The following is a 17449-nucleotide window of genomic DNA, read 5'->3' on the forward strand; positions in this document are numbered from 1 at the left end:
ACGATCATAGGGATGCCTAAACGGAAAAATGTATTGTTTTACAGACAGCCACACACAACCAAATAACCCTTTTGGGTTCTTCATAGAAAAAATGCCAGGAAACAAATAGCACTATTTATTAAATAAATAATTACCAAATAACCCTCTCTGGGTTCTTCACAGAAAAAAGTCAGGAAATAAATAGCACTAGTTGTGCCACGCTGTGTCCTGCACATCTATGCTCTCTTCCAGTGCTAATGAAAAAAAGTCAAAATTCTTTTGTCTTCTGCTGCAGCTGGGCATATACATTAGACCCGATTTCTTCAATGCATCAGGTGACTGTACTTTCTGACACTCACGGCATTAAATATACCTCTTCTTCCGCAACAGCATTCATACATTTCTTGACAAGCTCTCCATCAGTGAAAGGTTTAAAAAGGTCAAATACGAATACACATATATGAAGAAAAAAATAATCAAAATGCATCTCTGGTATTGTTCAGGGGCCAGGCCAAATGTGGAGGCGGCCCATAGTTTGGGGACCTCTGCATTAAACCAACACTGATTTGGCTTCTTGGTTTTTGATGCTTTACTGTATTTCTCTTCCCAGGTGCAGCTGCAGATAGAACTGATGTGCTTCCTGGATGAGTTCCTCATTTCAATGAGGACTGGGTGGTCTGCTTGTAGAGGTGATGAAGGACCGAGACTGAAGGTCATCTGGAAGACAGCGCCATCTTTGGGTCCCACAGCTCTATCAGCGCTCCTCTTCTCTGAGGTGGTGGAGCTAACACAACATCCACCAGTAAAACTGTTGGTGTTAGTGTCCTCATCTTCTCTTAAAGCAGCAAAGAGTTTTCATGTTTCAGCAACCACAACGTTTAGTAGAACACAAGAAGATGGAAGCAAAGACAACATGTTGGTTCCTTTAATGAGACATTTGTTTCTGAACCAAACTGTAGAAAATTCCTGTTTCTCTTCTCAGTCTGACTTACAGGAAACAGCAGCTCTGCTCTCACGGATGGGCCCAGTTACTGTTGCTAGGCAACGGAGGACATCAGAACTACAACTGCTACCTTCAACCTGCTGAAGAAGAGACTGATGACAGACTCAGAATCAGAAATCTTTTAAATCTAAGTTAAAATGGCAACATCAAAAAAATCATGATGAAAATTGTTGCACCAGATGAACTCACCTGCAGGTTTCCATGACAACAGCAGTCCATCAGCGTGATGCAGAGAGTAGCTTCACTCATCAGCCTCTGTTTTAGTGAATCATCAAGGTCAGAGTCAGAAGACACGTCCAGCAGAAACTTTAACAAGCTTCGCAACACCACATCAGCACGAGACGTCATCCTGTATGAAAGATAGAACACCATCCTCATACAGGTGCAACGCAGCAGCGGGACACTCCCTCCGCAGTGTTTGCCCCTCCTCACCGAGGCCAGGCAAATCTGATCATGTTCTGAAGAGCGCGCAGAACCTTCAGTCGGCTCCTCTCCTCGGATGGATCTCTGACCTCCAGGTATCCCAGAACCACCCTGTCTAGTCGCCGCATATGTCTGCAGATGGCCACACCCATCCTACAAAAAAGACACTCTAAACCCTCTCTGACACAAACTCCATCCTCCCGATGTACCCGCAGTAAAATCCACCCACCTGTCGACATACAGAGGCAGGGCAGAGGCATACACACGCCGCAGCGCCACCTTGTGTTCTGCCTCCATGTTGGTCAGCATCAGACGCAGCACATCGTCATGCCGGCAGGGCTTCCTGGGGGAGGAAGAAGGGTTGGGTGTGCAGGGGGGCTTCTCTAAAACCAGTAACAGGTCCAAGAGACACCAGAGGATGGGCTGCATACACACACTTCCTGTTTACTGTACAATAATTGACAAGTCATCAGGTGACGTAATGTATCTTACCTGTATGACAGCAGCATCTGTGGTGTAAAGGTGTTTGAACAAGGCCTCATACACAACCTCTGCTGTGTTCCACTGACGAAGCTCTGCAGCAGGCTATACACAGACGCACACACACACACATGCACGCACGCACACACACAGATCAACGATATTATTTTATTAAGTGTTCACGTTTCTATGCCACAGGGGTCAGATCTGCTCTGGATTTCAGGTTAGGGTTACACCTGTTATGAACCAGAGACCAAAGTTTGAAAGTGGTTGCACAGGAAAAACTGCAGAGCAGCCGCCCCAACCAGAAACATATAAACCCAACCTCTAATGTCTGAACGGCTGTGCACTTGTACCAGATGGTAATCTGTCATACTGACAATGTCCAGAATCAGTCAAGAAACAGCAGGTTGTGTGCTGAGCCAGCAGCTCTGTTGATAAGGCAGCCACATCTTCAGAATCCAGGTGCCAGGACCAGGATGGACTATAATTCAGCTGAGTCTTCCAGCTAGACTGATGACACAGTTGTTGGTTTAATTAGCAGAGCTGATGAACCAAAGATCATCTCTGGTAGACTGGGCAATCCCACAAATTGTCTGTCTTTACAGCCAATACTTTTATTTATTTATTATTTAGATGCTGCTCAGCAGTTCTTTAAGTGTTCTAGATTTGACTGCCTTAGAATGTTTTTGTGCATTTGTGAGGCCCACTGAAATTCAACTGTGTTGCCATGGCAATGTAGTATTGAATCTCAAATCTCACTGTGTTGAGCACTATGTGGTGAAGACAGCGAACTCCCAGAATGCAGTTCTCTGGTTTGTAGTGGTCGGTGAGAAGAAGTGAGGCAGGAAGGAGGCGGGGCAAGAGAGGGGAAAGAAAGGGTTGAGTAACCTGAACACACCCCACCCCACCCCACCCCAACACACACACACACACACACACACACATTAAGAAGGAACTGTTGTTATGATTCCAATATTTAAAGAATGGCATCATCTGTAAATGACAAATGAGTCAAACCTGCAGCACAATCCAAACATAAACAAACTTCACTGCTTCACACCGCTGCCACATGGTTCTAAAACACACAAACACAAACACTTTTATAACAGAACATTCAGGGAGGAGATATGATTTCCATTCCCACAGATGGGGCAATTCATTGCAGAAGCACAAACTAACTGGGTCATTTGAGGTTGCAGGATGTCCAGGATTTTTCCTAGAACTCCATTGTTTTCCCCTGTCAGGAGGTGGCCAGAATCTCTCCAGCCCCCTGCCCTGAGGAGCACCTCCTGCAGGTTTCTGGCTGCAGCTCTGGAGACAGAGTTGGTCCAAGGCTGATCCTGAGGAAAACATCTCAGGTAAGGCTTCATAATAAAAGTATTGGGGTTGAAGTGAAGCTTTTAATGTGAAAGAATTCTGGATTCACTCTCACCTGAAAGTGTGTGACAGCAAACACTAACACAGAGGGAGCTATGGTCAGTGGAATGCCAGTCTGAACACCCCTGTTTCCCAGAGTTTCCAGTAGTGCTGTGAGAGCGGAGCATACTGTGACAGCTTGATATGGAATACTCTGATAGGTGGCAGCAGGTAACGAGCCATAGTCATCCTCACAGAGCGGTAGAGCAGCAACTCTTACCAGAGCCTTTACCACAGCGTTGTACTCGACCTGAAGTTCTGCTAACCCACTACTTGGACTGAACAACCAATCAGGATCAGCGGTTTGGAAAAGATTCGCCACATGACCAATCAGATGGAGCGTTTCAGAGTATGACAACATATTAAGCAGTTTCTTCTGCAGCTCAGCCAGAAATTCCGTGATTGGAGGGAGAGTCTGAGAGGAAAGGGGGGTTTCTGAGGAGGAGGAGAGCTGAAGGTCATCAAATAAGGAGGACAGGCCCATCCTGAGAAGGAGGTATAGAGGAGAAGAGGAGGAAGAACATGTTAGCTGTCAGATGTTAACATGAAGACAATAGTTTTTTAATAACTTATTCAGGTCATTTTAAGATTTGTCTTTTCATAAAACAAATGTTAGTCCAAGAGAATCACAGCAGCACAAGTGTCTTCAAAGAGCTCCATGACAAGACAATGAGAGTTTCATATATCATGATATTGCTCTTTAGGGATGCATCATTTCCTTTTGTCCATTGGTTTTTTACATGGTTTCGGCTCTTTGAAGTTTATATATTGATCTCATCAACTCTCCGCGGAGGGGGCGGGCATGGACTGGCCAAGACAACCGGAAACGCTAGGCCAGTCAGTGCGACAGTGAAATTAGCACAATAAAGAAATAATAAGATAAGGTAGCTCATCTCCTACATTTCTACATTTATTTACAAAGTTAATGACTACAGATCAAATCGACATGATTTCTATAGTAACAATTACGATATTTTTCCGGAGATCAGCGTTGGGTCACGAAAAGAAAAAAAAGTCACTTCGTAAATTGTTCTGCACAGTGACCTGAGATCAGCAGCGTCAACACGTCACAGTCAGCTTTTTCGTCGATAAAAGCAATCGATCCCATTTGACAGATATTAATTCTCGGCAGGCGGAGGCCGCGAAGCAGCCAGGCGTTTTCACCGCAACGGCTTTGTTCAGATAAATATGTCCGACTTGGTACAAGCTCTATAACAAAGGTTCCGGGAAATAATCGCATTAATCAAGTTGGAGAAATGAAGCTGTATTTTTTATTGCAATCATGAAATTATATTAGTCCAAACAAACAACAGTTAGCCAACATCACAGCAAGGCGCATCTGAAAAATAGCTCCCTACTTCACGTCAGTGTTTCAAGGTATGCGCATTTGTGTGTTATTGACGTAGACGATTCTGTACAAAAAGTTACAAAACCATCTTTGAATCACAAGCAATCAAAGAAAAAAAGATGAATTTTGTCATTGACTTTTAATATTCTCCCCTCAGTAACCACTCACACACGTATGTATTCATATTGTGCAATTACGCAAAAACAATGTCGGACTCCGTAGCATTCTCTGCTCCCCTCCCCATTCTGGCCAGCGATGAAATGTTTAGTCGTATGTCGTTGCTTCGTCGCTGGCTGTCACGGTGGTGCCCCGAAAACCAGGTGTCCTTTGTAGACGATTCGAACAGTTTTAGGGGAAAACCTGGTATGATTAGGAGACACGGTGTCCATCCCACCCGGGATGGTGCTTCTCTCATTTCTAGTAACTTGGCCAAATTAAGTAGACCCAAAGTGACCTGACATACCAGGGTCCAGACCAGAATGCAGAGTTGTAGTCTTACACAGCTGCTTCCATAGAACCCTCATCCACCAACAATAACATATTTAATACTATAGAGGTAGTCTCTCCACGGTTCCACGGTTAAAAGTTCACCAAGCACAGAGTAATGGAGTGGTCAATCACCATAATCTTATTAAAATTAATACCAAAGCACAAATAGAAGAAACTAACAGCACAATTAAATGTGCATTATTAAATATTAGAACTCTTTTGTGTAAATCCCTGTTAGTGCATGACCTGATAGCAGATCATCACATTGATTTATTTTGTCTTACTGAGACCTGGCTTCAGGAGGAGGAGTATGTTAGCTTAAACGAATCTACTCCTACCCATCTTATCTATCATATTCCACGTGTTACTGGTCGAGGAGGAGGAGTGGCAGCAATCTATCACTCCAAGTTATTAATTAATCCTAGACCCAAACATGACTCCAGTTCATTTGAAAGCCTGACTCTTGGCATCACCCATCTGAACTGGAGGACAGAAAAGCCATTTTTGTTTGTAGTTGTATATCGGCCCTCTGCTGGACCACATTCAGAGTTCCTATCTGAGTTCTCTTGACTTCTTATCTGACTTGGTCCTCAGAACAGATAAAGTCATTATTATTGGAGACTTTACCATCCATGCAGACGTTATAAATGACAGCTTTTGAAATGGCTTAATTTCATTACTTGAGTCAGTTGGTTTCCTTCAACAGATAAACCAACCAACTCATAGTTTCAACCACACCCTTGATCTAGTTCTGACTTATGGTGTTGAGGTAGAACATGTGTCAGTGTTCCCTCAGAACCCACTCCTGACAGATCATTCTTTGATCATTTTTACATTTAGGATTAAGGATTCTTCTATGTTCAAAACACAGTCTTACTATAGCAGATGTCTTTCAGATAATGCTGTTGCTAAATTTAAGGAAGTTATCCCTGAGCTAATCCCAGGACCACTGTGTGCTTCTCCAGGGATCAATCATGATAATCTTAGCCCTGCAGAGGTTGACTCTATTGCTGAAGGTGCAGCAGCCTCACTGAGAATCACGCTTGATTCTGTTGCCCCCCTGAAAAAGAAAATAGTAAATTAAAGGAGGTGTGCCCCCTGGTATAATTCACATATTAGGACCCTCAAGCAGAAAGTCGAAGACTAGAAAGGAAGTGGTATTCTTGTAAAATAGACAGCTACCATTTAGCCTGGAAAGACTGTCTGGTAGTTTACAAAAAGGCCCTCCATAAGGCTAGAACGGCTTATTTTTCTTCTTTAATTGAAGAAACAAGAATAACCCCAGATTTCTTTTCAGCACTGTGGCCAAATTAACCAAGAATCACAGTGTTTTAGATCCACGTATCCCTTCTTCCCTTAGTGGTGAAGACTTCATGAGCTTCTTCACTGATAAAGTTCTAGCTATCAGAGAAAACGCTAACCAGGCCATCCCAACAACTGGACCATCACCAGATGTGCTGACTGTGGGAACATACAGGGTCTCTAATGAGCCCTTAAACTCCTTCACCCCTGTATATTTTTCTTCGCTAATTCAGAAATCCAAGTCCACCATGCGTCTTTTAGATCCCATCCCAACACACCTGTTGAAGGATGTTTTACCAATGATAGGCAGTTCTATCCTGGACCAGATCATTCTTTCTTTAGTGGTTATGTACCCCGGTCCTACAAGGTGGCAGTGATTAAACCGTTGCTGAAAAAACCATCACTGGACCCTGATGTGTTAGCAAACTATAGCTGATATCCAACCTTCCTTTTATCACTAAAATTCTTGAGAAGGTGGTGGTGACTCAGTTACTGGAGCACCTGCAGAGAAACAGCCTGTTTGAGATGTTTCAGTCAGGGCTAAGAGCTCACCACAGGACAGAAAAAGCACTTATTAAAGTTACTATTGATCTTCTTATAGCTTCAGATCATGGACTGGTTTCTATGCTGGTTCTGCTGGACCTCAGTGCTGCTTTTGATACAGTTGATCACAGCATCATATTACAGAGACTGGAACATATGATTGAGATTAAAGGGATAGCACTAGACTGGTTTAGATCATATTTATCAGATAGATACCAGTTTGCTCATGTCCATGGCGTTCCCTCTTCATACAGTAGGGTTAGCCATGGAGTTCCACAAGGTGCTTTACTTGGACCAATCCTTTTCACCTTGTTCATGCTTCCCTTAGGAAACATTATTCAGCAGCATGGGATACATTTTCATTGTTATGCTGATGACACTCAGCTTTATCTATTCATGAAACCAGAGGAGACAGAGCAGTTAGTGAAGCTTCAGACCTGTCTTAAAGACATAACGTCTTGGATGTCTTCAAATTTCCTTCTCCTTAACTCAGGAAAAAATGAGGTCATGGTGTTTGGTCCTGAACCTCTCGGGGATAGGTTAGATCACACGATCACTCTAGATGGTATCTCCCTAGCATCTAGTCTCTCTGTCCTTCAACTCACACATTAAAATAGTCTCTAGAAGTGCCTTTTTTCACCTGAGAAACATCGCAAAGATCAGGAAAATACTGATGCGGCATGATGCTGAAAAGTTAGTCCATGCATTTGTCACTTCCAGGCTGGATTATTGTAATTCTTTATTGTCAGGGTGTCCAAACAACTCTTTAAGAAGCCTCCAGGTGATCCAGAATGCTGCATCTAAAATTCTGACAGGTATTGACAAAAGAAAACACATAAATCCTGTATCCTCCCATATCCTTGGTGTCTCTTCATTGGCTGCCCATTAAATTTAGAATAATTTTTAAAATTCTTCTCCTGACCTACAAGGTCCTCAGAGGCCTAGCTCCATCCTACTTGGAGGAGTAGACTAGTGATGTTATTTCTTGTGTAGCTTTTCTGCCCCCCCTCCTGTATTCACCTACAGGTATCGCTGCCTTCATAGCTGTATGCTGACCTGCTGACCTCCGACCCTGCTGACCCACTCAACTCTTATAATTAATGTATTTCCCTGATTCTCTCCTCTACCTGTCCTCCCCCTTCTCCTCCCTCTTCTCCTCTCTCTCTACCCAGCCAGCCACCAGCAGAATGGTCCCCCTATATGAGCCTGGTCCTGCTCAAGGTTTTTCCTGTTAAAGGTGAGTTTTAATAAATATAATGTTGCTTGTTGGGGGTCAGGCCCTGGAATTCTGTAAAGCGCCTAGAAACAATTTTGATTGTAACAGATGCTATATAAATAAAGATTGATTGATTAATTGATTGATATTGCAAAGCAGTTGTAAATGGTTGAAGCCACATTTGTGTGTGTGTGTGTGTGTGTGTGTGTCTGTCAGGGGACAAACACGTCCTGACGCTGTCTCACACGCATCTGTCATCCTCCTATGCTTGTGGGGGCTTGTGAGGAGAAAATACCTCAACCATTGAGTTAAATGTTGTCATTCTAGTCTGAACTCATTAATATTGTTGTTCTGGTGGATAATAATTTTTGTGTGATGTCTTCTTTTCCAGCCGATGCTAATGTTGGTGTTTGAGGCCATATCAAGCTTTTCATCACTTCCTGTTTACTTTTCCAGCTGATGTCATTTTTGTGTTGGGTTTAACAAATGAAAGAACAGGAAATTAAATGGCAGATAAGACACACATGTACACATCTGAACATGCATAAAGTCATTCCTCTTGTTCCTTGTCCGCCGGACACATGCAGATTTGCCATGGTTGCAACAGCTTTTAATGGAAACAAGTCAGAGGTCAGACATAGCTCAACATTACAATTGTCAAATGGAGCACAAACACATTTTTTTTATTTAGTGTTTTGGGGAAACAAAAATGTTTATGAAGTATAAATTAATTCTCAGATTTATTAAATTTCTCATAAATCTCAAATCTGCCAAAATTTTACCTAATTCAAAGCAGAAACACTATTGGTGATGTCTGTTTATGTTATAAATGTATCCAAGAGTGTAATCTTGCAATAACTCAGGTCAGATTTTTTTTAAAGAATCTACGATTAAATTGAACCCTTTGCATAGTGCTGTTTATTCAGATTACAATAGGATCTGATTGACAAGGAAACAATGTAACATCACAACATAGACAAGTTGAAGACCAAAGGTAATGGGGCAGCTTAAAGATCAAAACCAGGGGGTCACCTGTGTGAGTGTTTGTGTGTGAGTGTGAGTGTGTGCGTGTATGTTTGTCACTCCTCCGTCTCATCTTCTTCACTGTAGTCGCTCAGGGGAAACTCTCGATTCTCCTTCTGTGTGTTGTAGTTTTTCTTCTGATGCATCACACACTCCTGTGAAATGATTGCCTACATAGACACACACACACACAAAGTCAATCTACTATCTAAAAAAATGCTGTTTTATAAACACTGGAGAACAACTCAGCTTATTTTTCTTCGGGAGAACAGGATGCAGCCATGTCAGTGGTCATGTGACCAGACTCACCATTTTTTCCTCTCTTACAGCAGGGCTACGCAACAGGACACAGAGGGGAGCATACAGGATGTTGATCACTCCAATAAAAACCATGAGAGATGGGAAACCGACCACCTGGACCAGAGCACCTCCTGTGGACGGTCCTGCAACATGAGAATGTTAAAAATCATGAAGTGGCGGCCCCTCCCGTCCCCCCACAGCGTGTAAGCTGACAGATGTGTAATTATAACACTCCAAGTGAGACTGTTGCTCTGACCACTTTCAGCAGGGTGCTAACGGAGACGTCACCAGCTGATCTTCCTTTCATCAACAACTGACATACTCTGGATGTATGTGTGAGAGAGTGTGTGTAAATGTGTTACCTATAGCGAAACCCATACACAATGCTACATCAGCAATAGCGTAGATGCTGCCATAGACAGATGCATGGCGGATGTCAACCAGGTATCCCATAATAGCCATCATGGAGGAGTCAACCATGCCTGAAGGTTGGTTGTGTCACAGTTACTGATCTTTAACTCAAAAATCCAGCCTGTATTTCCAATAAGTTGAGATCCAATTTGATATTTATACACACCAATAGCAAAGCCGAGTCCACCGTTTGGTCCAATCAGACCATAGATACTTGTAGCAAAAGGAACCTGAAAAACACACACAGACACAGACACAGACACACACATACACACACAAGGATATGAACATACAATTATAGTCTAAATGGATGGAAGGATGGATCCTGTACTCACACACAACAGACTGATGCCAACAATAAACATTCCCAACATGGAGCAGAGCCACCTGAAAAACACAGAGACTTATCAGTCACACACACACACACACACACACACACACACACACACACACACACACACACACACACACTGACCGTCCCATCTTGTTCGCCAGAAGCCCAAACAGGTTGGTTCCTATTAGGTATGAGACGCTGGCAGGGAGGAAGGCCATTCCTGCAGGGAAATCTAGCTTCAGTAGAAAGAACACTGAAAACCCTTGTTTCATACCATCATCAGATGCCTCCTCCTGTCATGTGATCGGCTGTTTGAGGTATTTTCTACATCAGAGAAATGAGAACATGCTGGAGAGAAGCAAGAGGAAAATACCAAGTTGCCACTTGGAGGAGCACATGGTCTGCATCATCCAGATGGGCAGCGTTGGCTCCAGGATGGCCACGCCCATATTAGCAAAACAAAGACAACCTGTTGCCAAACAGCAAGACGGAAGGTCAGGATGTGGTGCCTCGGCTGGCCAATGCCACGATCATGTGACAGTGTCTCACCAGCACTGATGAGGATGTAAGGGTCCTTCAACAGTGTTAGTAGTGGCGTCCCCTCCACACTCTGGAAGACAGGAAGTGAAGGTCTCCACACTAGACTAGACCAAAGCAGAACCAGCAGAACCACAACATTGTTGCACTCACCCCAGGAGAGATCTTTGAAGGCTGCAAGATACACATCTGTAAAGCTGAAAGAAGAAGACATCATTGCGGTCTGCGAGGGTCCGTGGTGTGACAGGCAACAAGCACTCACACTAACCTCCATCAAACACGGCGAGAAATGCCAAGATCAAGAAGGGGGTGCTCTTTCCCACAAACTCATACATCACACTACCAAATGGAGCGCCGACTGAAACACAGGAAACACTCCGTAAATAAGCAAGTGTGTATGTGTGTGTGTGTGTGTGTGTGTGTGTGTGTGTGTGTTTGGTGGGGGGTTCTCACTCAGGACTCCCATAGCCAGTCCACCCAGTGCAATGCCCATGGCGACGCCTCTCTCTTCATCATCTGTGTACACACTGGCCAGCATACCAAGACCTACACATCGACATGCATCCACACACACACACACTCACACACACACACACACACACACACACACCATTTGTTGGAGATGCCGTGGAAATTTTAGGTTTTATCTCTATGAAAACGGGGCCAAATTTGTTCTAAAACATTTTCTGTGAACACGGTGCCGTCTCATGACGTGCGTTGAGGACGAAGTCAATATAATGCACACACGGACTGGCCAGGGTGGCATTAGGGATTGGGTTAACTAATGAGCATGTCCTGTTTGCTGAAATGACACTTCCATGTGGACAAAACGTCAAAACGACAAGCCTTTTGGTGTGTTCTCCTCCTAGTGACCACAGTCAGACAGTCTGTCTGAGGTACAAACTATCACCTGTTTCACTTGATGTTCATTTGTCACATCTCTTTATCATCATCGTCATCATCATCATCATCATCATCATCACAATCGTCATCATCACCACCATCATCATCACCACCATCATCATCACCACCATCATCATCATCATCATCACCACCATCACCATCTCCTTCCTGATAAGGCTCCTGAATGTAGTTTCTGTTACATCAATTATGTCACTAAAATTGATCAGAAAACCTGAATCTTCACAGTGATCATGATTATTTGGTGTGGAGGTATTTCCACGCTACACTGTGCATGTGTGTTGGCACATGTGTGTGAGTGTGTGTGTTTAATCATCAACCTGCCACAGAAGAGAAGGATGAGCCAATTCCCTGCAGTGAGCGAGCAAAGAACAGCAACACATATGTCCCTGAAAATGCAAACACTGGCACACAGACACATACACACACACACACACAGAGTTGATGAGATGTTATATATAACAGTCACACTGAGGATCTGTAAGTCTGTGTGTGAGAGAGACTTACTGATGGTTGAGACAAACATGATGATAAATCCAGCAAACATGGGGATGTGATATCCAACCCTACACATGTGGAGAAAAGTGGGGCCACTCAGTGCGAACACATGGATTAGGGGTGAATGGTTGTGTGTTTCTATATGTTGGTCCGATACAATACAATTTAATACAAGTGAGTTTTTGGTGCTGGTACCTGTTGGTGAGAGGACCAACAAAGGGGTTGACAAGCAACTGGACCAGAGCTTTAGATGCAAACAGGAAACCAACACGAACATTTTCCTCCTCCAGAAACAAACTGTCCTGAAGACAGGAGGAGTTCTGCAGAGAGAGGGATGGAGTCAATCACCTGTGGTCACTGAGCAGTCGTAGCAAGCTTGCATCATCCTCCACTTACTGCTGAGTCAGTCCAGTTAACTGGATCTGTGGGCAGACCAGTCCAGGCTGCAGGTTTGGGATAAGGAGAAGCTTCCATCCAGCTCTCCACACTGAAGGTGGTGTTGTCAAACAGGGACACCAGGTGAGGAGTCTCCTCTGACCACGGGCCTGTGTAGATGTCCCGGGGAGTTGGGGTGGGATGAACATTCTGGGCTTTGGGACTGGGATGGTCAATAGTGTACAGGAATGTTGGGATGATGGGCACTGGGGGGAGAAGGATCCATCAAGAGACTGGGAAGAATGATCATGGTAACATGAAGGTATATTCATCTAGCTGCCACATTAAAGGCTGAGGAGGATGATTTGTTGTCTTGGTGACCTCACTGGTGACAATGTTGTTTCTGTCTGGAAACCAGAGCTGATGATGGTTTATGAGGACAGAGATGGAACCTGAAAACTATCTGCACAAAAACTCCTCTAGACTGAAACCACGAGGCAGAACCTGCAGCTTGTGTGTGTGTGTCTGTGTGTGTCTGTGTCTGTGTGTTTGTGTGTGTGTTTACTCACCAACCACTGTCAGCAGCATGTTGTCGAGCAGCAGAGCAACACAAACCACAACCAGGACGAGTCTGGGAGAACCTCGACTCTTATGGAACCATGCCATCTCTGAACCTCTGAACACAAACGCACATTCTATTTCTTATTAAATGTGGAGGATGAACAGCATCTTATCTGATTGATCACTTCTGGATTGACAGATCATCTGAATACAATAAATCTTAAACACTGAAATTGATCTTTCAGGATTCATCAAAATTAATGTGTGTTTGAAATCACAATTTAAAATCCAATAAACATATAAAAGCACATTAAAATATAAAAGCTAAAGCGCTCCTGAACACATGAAAATATATTTGCCTTAAACATGGTAAAAATACAGATGATTCAAATCAGTGATCAAACTAACCTGATGTAAGAAGAAGAGCCTTTAACCACACACTCACACTCTCTCTCAGTGTTCCTGCTGGAAAAGAACGTTCTTCCTCTGTCAGCCACCGAGGAGCGAGTCAGACTAACCAAGGATGGAGGAGAGGAGGGAGGAGGACTGAAGGAAGGATGGAAGAGGTGAACGCTTCCTCTCTGTTCTGATAATGACAAAAACAGACAATATGGAGTCTCTCTCTCACACACACACACACACACACACACACACGTACGCACACGCCCCCCTGTGTGTGTGTGTGTGTGTGTCTGGAGATGTGTATGATAAGGTCTCCTGCCTCCAGGTTGTTCCAGGGCCTCAATAAAAGGACAACAGATGCTGACATTGCTTACACACTGTGTTTTCCCTGTTTGTATGTGTGCGTGTGTTTCATGGGTGTTAAAATCATGTTTGACCTGTTTGAAAATGACAGTAAATAATCATCTACCACAGTACAACTATAAGACTATACAGTATTACAAAACTGCAGTACCACAATACTGCAGTACACAATACTACAGTACTACAATACAACAGCAGTATTGTAATACTGTAATATTGCAATACTACAGTACTACAATACTACAGTACTACGATAATCTAATGAACAAAGTGTTATTTCCTGTCAGAGCAGCTGTGAGTGTTTTTCGTGTTTTTTTGTGTTTTTCTGTGAACAGGTGAGTTTTGTCACCTGTCTGTCAGACAAACACACCTGGATTTGTTCCGGTCTCTGATCCCAGATGTGTGTGAGCGGAATGAGTACTTTGGATCTGTTTGTTCAGAGCTGAGCTGAGATTTACTATCATCAAACCGTCCACTGACTGTTAATCACTGTTAATGACCTGCAAACACACCCACATCCGTTTGTCTGAGGGAAGAACAGACACACACACACACACACACACACACACACACACAAACACACTCATATTTCTATCTGCCTGACATATAAATAAACCATTCCCCACCCCCTGACCCCCAACACTGAGCTTACCTGATTCTAACCTCCTTACTTTGCTAGTTGAATGAGGAGTTTGGTATTTAATATGTAGTATGTACAACACACACATATGCATGCACAGACACATGCACACGCCCGCAAACGCGGGCGCACGCGTCGCACAGGCACGCACACACACACCCCTGGCTTGGCTTCCCAGGTGTGTTTTCATCTCTGTGTGGTGTCATGTATCAAAAGCTCCTGTCTCTCCTGAGGCCTCCAGGAAGGAAGCGAAGGCGGCGGCAGCGGTGTTCCTGATGCGGTTGAGCTTCAAACGCAGCATCCAAACATCTAAGAGTACAGAGACAGATCAGAGGGAGGAGACAGGTATAAAACAACCACACCTGAGTTCAGCAGGACACTCACCTGTACAGCAGCAGCAGCCAATACTACTCACCAGAGGATCACTCAGCTGGGGCAGGATGTGGACGTGGCGCAGCTTCCTGTGTGTGTCTCTGGTCAGTGGACTCGCACTGGACTCCAACACCATCAGATCTTCCAAAGAGACACTCCCGCACAGCTCCGAGCTCACGGTAGTACTTTTACTACTACTCCATACAGTACAGTAATGTTAGCAGTATAAGACTAGCGGAGGAAGCACCCACACTGGCAGCACTAATATTTTACTGCTAGTGTGAGTTACAGAAGTACCTTCAGCAGCAACAAGAACTAAATTGTATCTTTGAGAGTAGCAGTGCTGAAAAAATGAAGTAATGTGAATAAATGAGCAAGTACAGTGTTAAAATCATACAAGTGCAGTTGTAGTTTGTACTACAGATGCATTTGTAGCAACACACAGCAACAGTAGCGACTGTAGTAACTGCACATTACCAAGAGTAATGAAGCAGTAGAAGCAGTAACTTCCCTCACAGTACAATGCTAGCATTGGCCAGCATTAGCTCAGAACATTGACATTTTAGAAGTAGATCTAAAATTACTTGGGGAAGTATTTTGAGTACTTTATGCATATTACTGACAATGAATGAATGAATGTTGACTGATTATTTATTGAGATATCAGTACAAAGCTGATAGCTGTTAGCATGATGTAACCAGAGAGATGAATATTAAACTGATTTGTTTCACTGATGAAACACTACTCACGTGCTTGTTTTTAAAAACAAACAAATTGTTTGGAATTAATTTAGATTGATTTTGTCATTTTCTGATGACCTTTCATAAAAAATCATCAGGATCGAGTGAACAGTGGCCAAATGGAGCGAGCGGCCCGGCGCAGGACCAATACTGGCGCCAGCTTAGCCCCACCGTGTTCCACACCTGACTGCCTTCAGGTAACGCAGGTGAGCCACACACACACACACACACACACACACACACACACACACACACACACTATAAGAAGACTGGTTATACTGGGACAGGGAGGATAGGTGGACTGGTTATACTGTGACAGAGATGGTAAATTACTGGTAATACTGGGATAGAGAGGATAGATGGACTGTTCTACTGGGACACAGAGAGTAAATTAATGGTTATACTGGGACAGAGAGGATAAATGGACTGTTCTACTGGGACAGAGAGGCTAAATGGACCTGTAAAAGTAAAGTAACTGTTGTGGTCCTCCACAGCCGGGGGGCTGCAGTAACAGAGCTCAGCGCCGTCCGTCTTCCCCAGTCGAGAGACATCGGCAAACTGAATCTGAGCTGCAAAGCAACAGAGATGGTTCAAACAGGACCAAAGGTGAGAGACTGGAAATAAACTTGGACTCCCAGCATGCCCTGCTCACACAGTTAAAACGTGGGTGTGTTTCAGCCCTTGAAATGGCGAGCTGTGTGCGGTCAGGCGACTGTGCTGCTGGCCTGTGCTGTGTGCGTTACCTGACTGGGAGGAGGTGCCAGAGGATCCCAGTAGACGGGGAAGCTTGTTTGCTTCGAGGCTTCAACAAGCTCAGAAGAAAGCTCGGCCGCTGCGACTGTGACACCGGGCTGACCTGCAGTGCCATCAGTCGGGCGGAGTCAGGAGGAAAGAACAAAGGTCAGGGGGTTTGTCAAGCCCGCAATGACCAGAGCCAGAACACAAGGCATTCTGGGAAGAAGAGGAGGACGGCAGAGACAAGCTGCTGACCGAGCTGATATAAACTGTAATTTCAACTTCCTTCTGAAAGGTTGTTAACAATCACGGTTATATCACCGCCGTGGCAGTCATGTTGGTGGACATGTCGGAAACTCTTATGTTCTTGTGTGTACTGTTTCCACTAGCCTGGGTTAGCGTAGGTTAGCTCAGAGTCCATAGGACTCAGGAAGTCAGGACTAGTTTTAGCCTTTGTTGAGGATTATGAAGCAGAAATGTCATGTTTTTAGACAGAATGGGCCAATCAGTAAGACAGATGTAGGACAGTGTTGGTCCAACATATGGTGACAGTGTCTACATCACTGGGCTGGAGCCTCTGGACAGGAAGTGTTAATGAAAAATAACCAGTATCAAAGATTATATGAACTGTGTTTCGTGTTTTCTGTGAATTCAATCCTTCAGTTCAGCTCAAAAGATAATTTTAGTTAGTGCCGGTAGTTTAGTTTAGTAGTTAGTTTAGCTAACCAGGTGAAATAATTAATTAGGCCCATTTTCTTCAGCTGCAGAAGTTAAAAACACGGACCTGGAATTCAACGCCAGGGTTTGGTCTGACTACATTCAACCACTGTCAGGGTTCTTTGTCTCATCCTGATAAATTGGGCCTGATTGAGCTCACTTGGACCTGTGATGTTAGGAATGACCGCGTGGCGGCGCTGCGGCCCCACAGATCCAGAACCTGCTGTTTTAGTCGCAAGGATCGTTGCTCTTTCAGCAGCTCCAGGTGACAGAATTAAACTCTTTGAGCTCTTCATTGTTCTTTTAAAAGTATGTGAT

General features: G+C 44.0%; 2 protein-coding genes across 15 annotated transcripts; both read right to left on the minus strand.

Moving 5' to 3' along the window:
* Positions 1–201: 201 nt before the first annotated feature.
* tti2 (TELO2 interacting protein 2) lies at positions 202–4492 on the minus strand. Of its 9 annotated transcripts, none has more exons than XM_029830186.1 (11): positions 4349–4492; positions 3321–3789; positions 3068–3228; positions 2906–2963; positions 2648–2776; positions 1898–1990; positions 1635–1828; positions 1415–1558; positions 1172–1331; positions 972–1059; positions 202–809 (listed from the first exon to the last, which is right to left on the minus strand). In XM_029830186.1, the coding sequence occupies exons 2-11, from the start codon at positions 3786–3788 to the stop codon at positions 373–375; spliced, it is 1932 nt and encodes a 643-aa protein (XP_029686046.1). In that variant the 5' UTR covers position 3789; positions 4349–4492; the 3' UTR covers positions 202–372. The 9 variants fall into 9 exon arrangements, with proteins under 9 accessions (XP_029686046.1, XP_029686045.1, XP_029686044.1 ...); XM_029830185.1 differs by having other exon boundaries at positions 972–1062; XM_029830184.1 differs by having other exon boundaries at positions 972–1074.
* Positions 4493–8795: 4303 nt separating this feature from the next.
* slc18a1 (solute carrier family 18 member A1) lies at positions 8796–17433 on the minus strand. 6 transcript variants are annotated; one of them, XM_029829523.1, is made up of 21 exons: positions 16423–17433; positions 16138–16248; positions 14983–15133; positions 14727–14876; positions 13571–13748; positions 13171–13277; positions 12623–12867; positions 12422–12546; positions 12236–12294; positions 12049–12147; positions 11261–11353; positions 11076–11165; positions 10961–11004; positions 10820–10880; positions 10644–10739; positions 10412–10490; positions 10272–10323; positions 10103–10166; positions 9888–10007; positions 9535–9668; positions 8796–9395 (listed from the first exon to the last, which is right to left on the minus strand). In XM_029829523.1, the coding sequence occupies exons 4-21, from the start codon at positions 14755–14757 to the stop codon at positions 9282–9284; spliced, it is 1791 nt and encodes a 596-aa protein (XP_029685383.1). In that variant the 5' UTR covers positions 14758–14876; positions 14983–15133; positions 16138–16248; positions 16423–17433; the 3' UTR covers positions 8796–9281. The 6 variants fall into 6 exon arrangements, with proteins under 6 accessions (XP_029685383.1, XP_029685382.1, XP_029685385.1 ...); XM_029829522.1 differs by having other exon boundaries at positions 14983–15866; XM_029829525.1 differs by lacking the exons at positions 14983–15133; positions 16138–16248; positions 16423–17433 and having other exon boundaries at positions 13608–13748; positions 14725–14861.
* Between the last annotated feature and the right edge of the window lie 16 nt (positions 17434–17449).

The sequence above is a fragment of the Takifugu rubripes genome, chromosome 21, assembly GCF_901000725.2.
Source record: "Takifugu rubripes chromosome 21, fTakRub1.2, whole genome shotgun sequence".
Lineage (NCBI taxonomy): Eukaryota > Metazoa > Chordata > Actinopteri > Tetraodontiformes > Tetraodontidae > Takifugu > Takifugu rubripes.

Excerpts from the sequence above, each read along its gene's own strand:
- tti2 (XM_029830184.1), bottom strand. The coding sequence starts at position 3,788 with ATGGGCCTGTCCTCCTTATTTGATGACCTTCAGCTCTCCTCCTCCTCA. Across the intron at positions 1,991-2,647 it reads ACCACATAGTGCTCAACACA|CCTGCTGCAGAGCTTCGTCA; the intron begins GTGAGATTTGAG and ends GTCTGTGTATAG. Across the intron at positions 1,332-1,414 it reads ATCAGATTTGCCTGGCCTCG|GATGACGTCTCGTGCTGATG; the intron begins GTGAGGAGGGGC and ends TCTTTCATACAG.
- slc18a1 (XM_029829521.1), bottom strand. The coding sequence starts at position 14,391 with ATGATAGTAAATCTCAGCTCAGCTCTGAACAAACAGATCCAAAGTACT. Across the intron at positions 12,868-13,170 it reads CATGCTGCTGACAGTGGTTG|TGCCCATCATCCCAACATTC; the intron begins GTGAGTAAACAC and ends TTCTCCCCCCAG. Across the intron at positions 10,008-10,102 it reads TGGACTCGGCTTTGCTATTG|GCATGGTTGACTCCTCCATG; the intron begins GTGTGTATAAAT and ends ACCAACCTTCAG.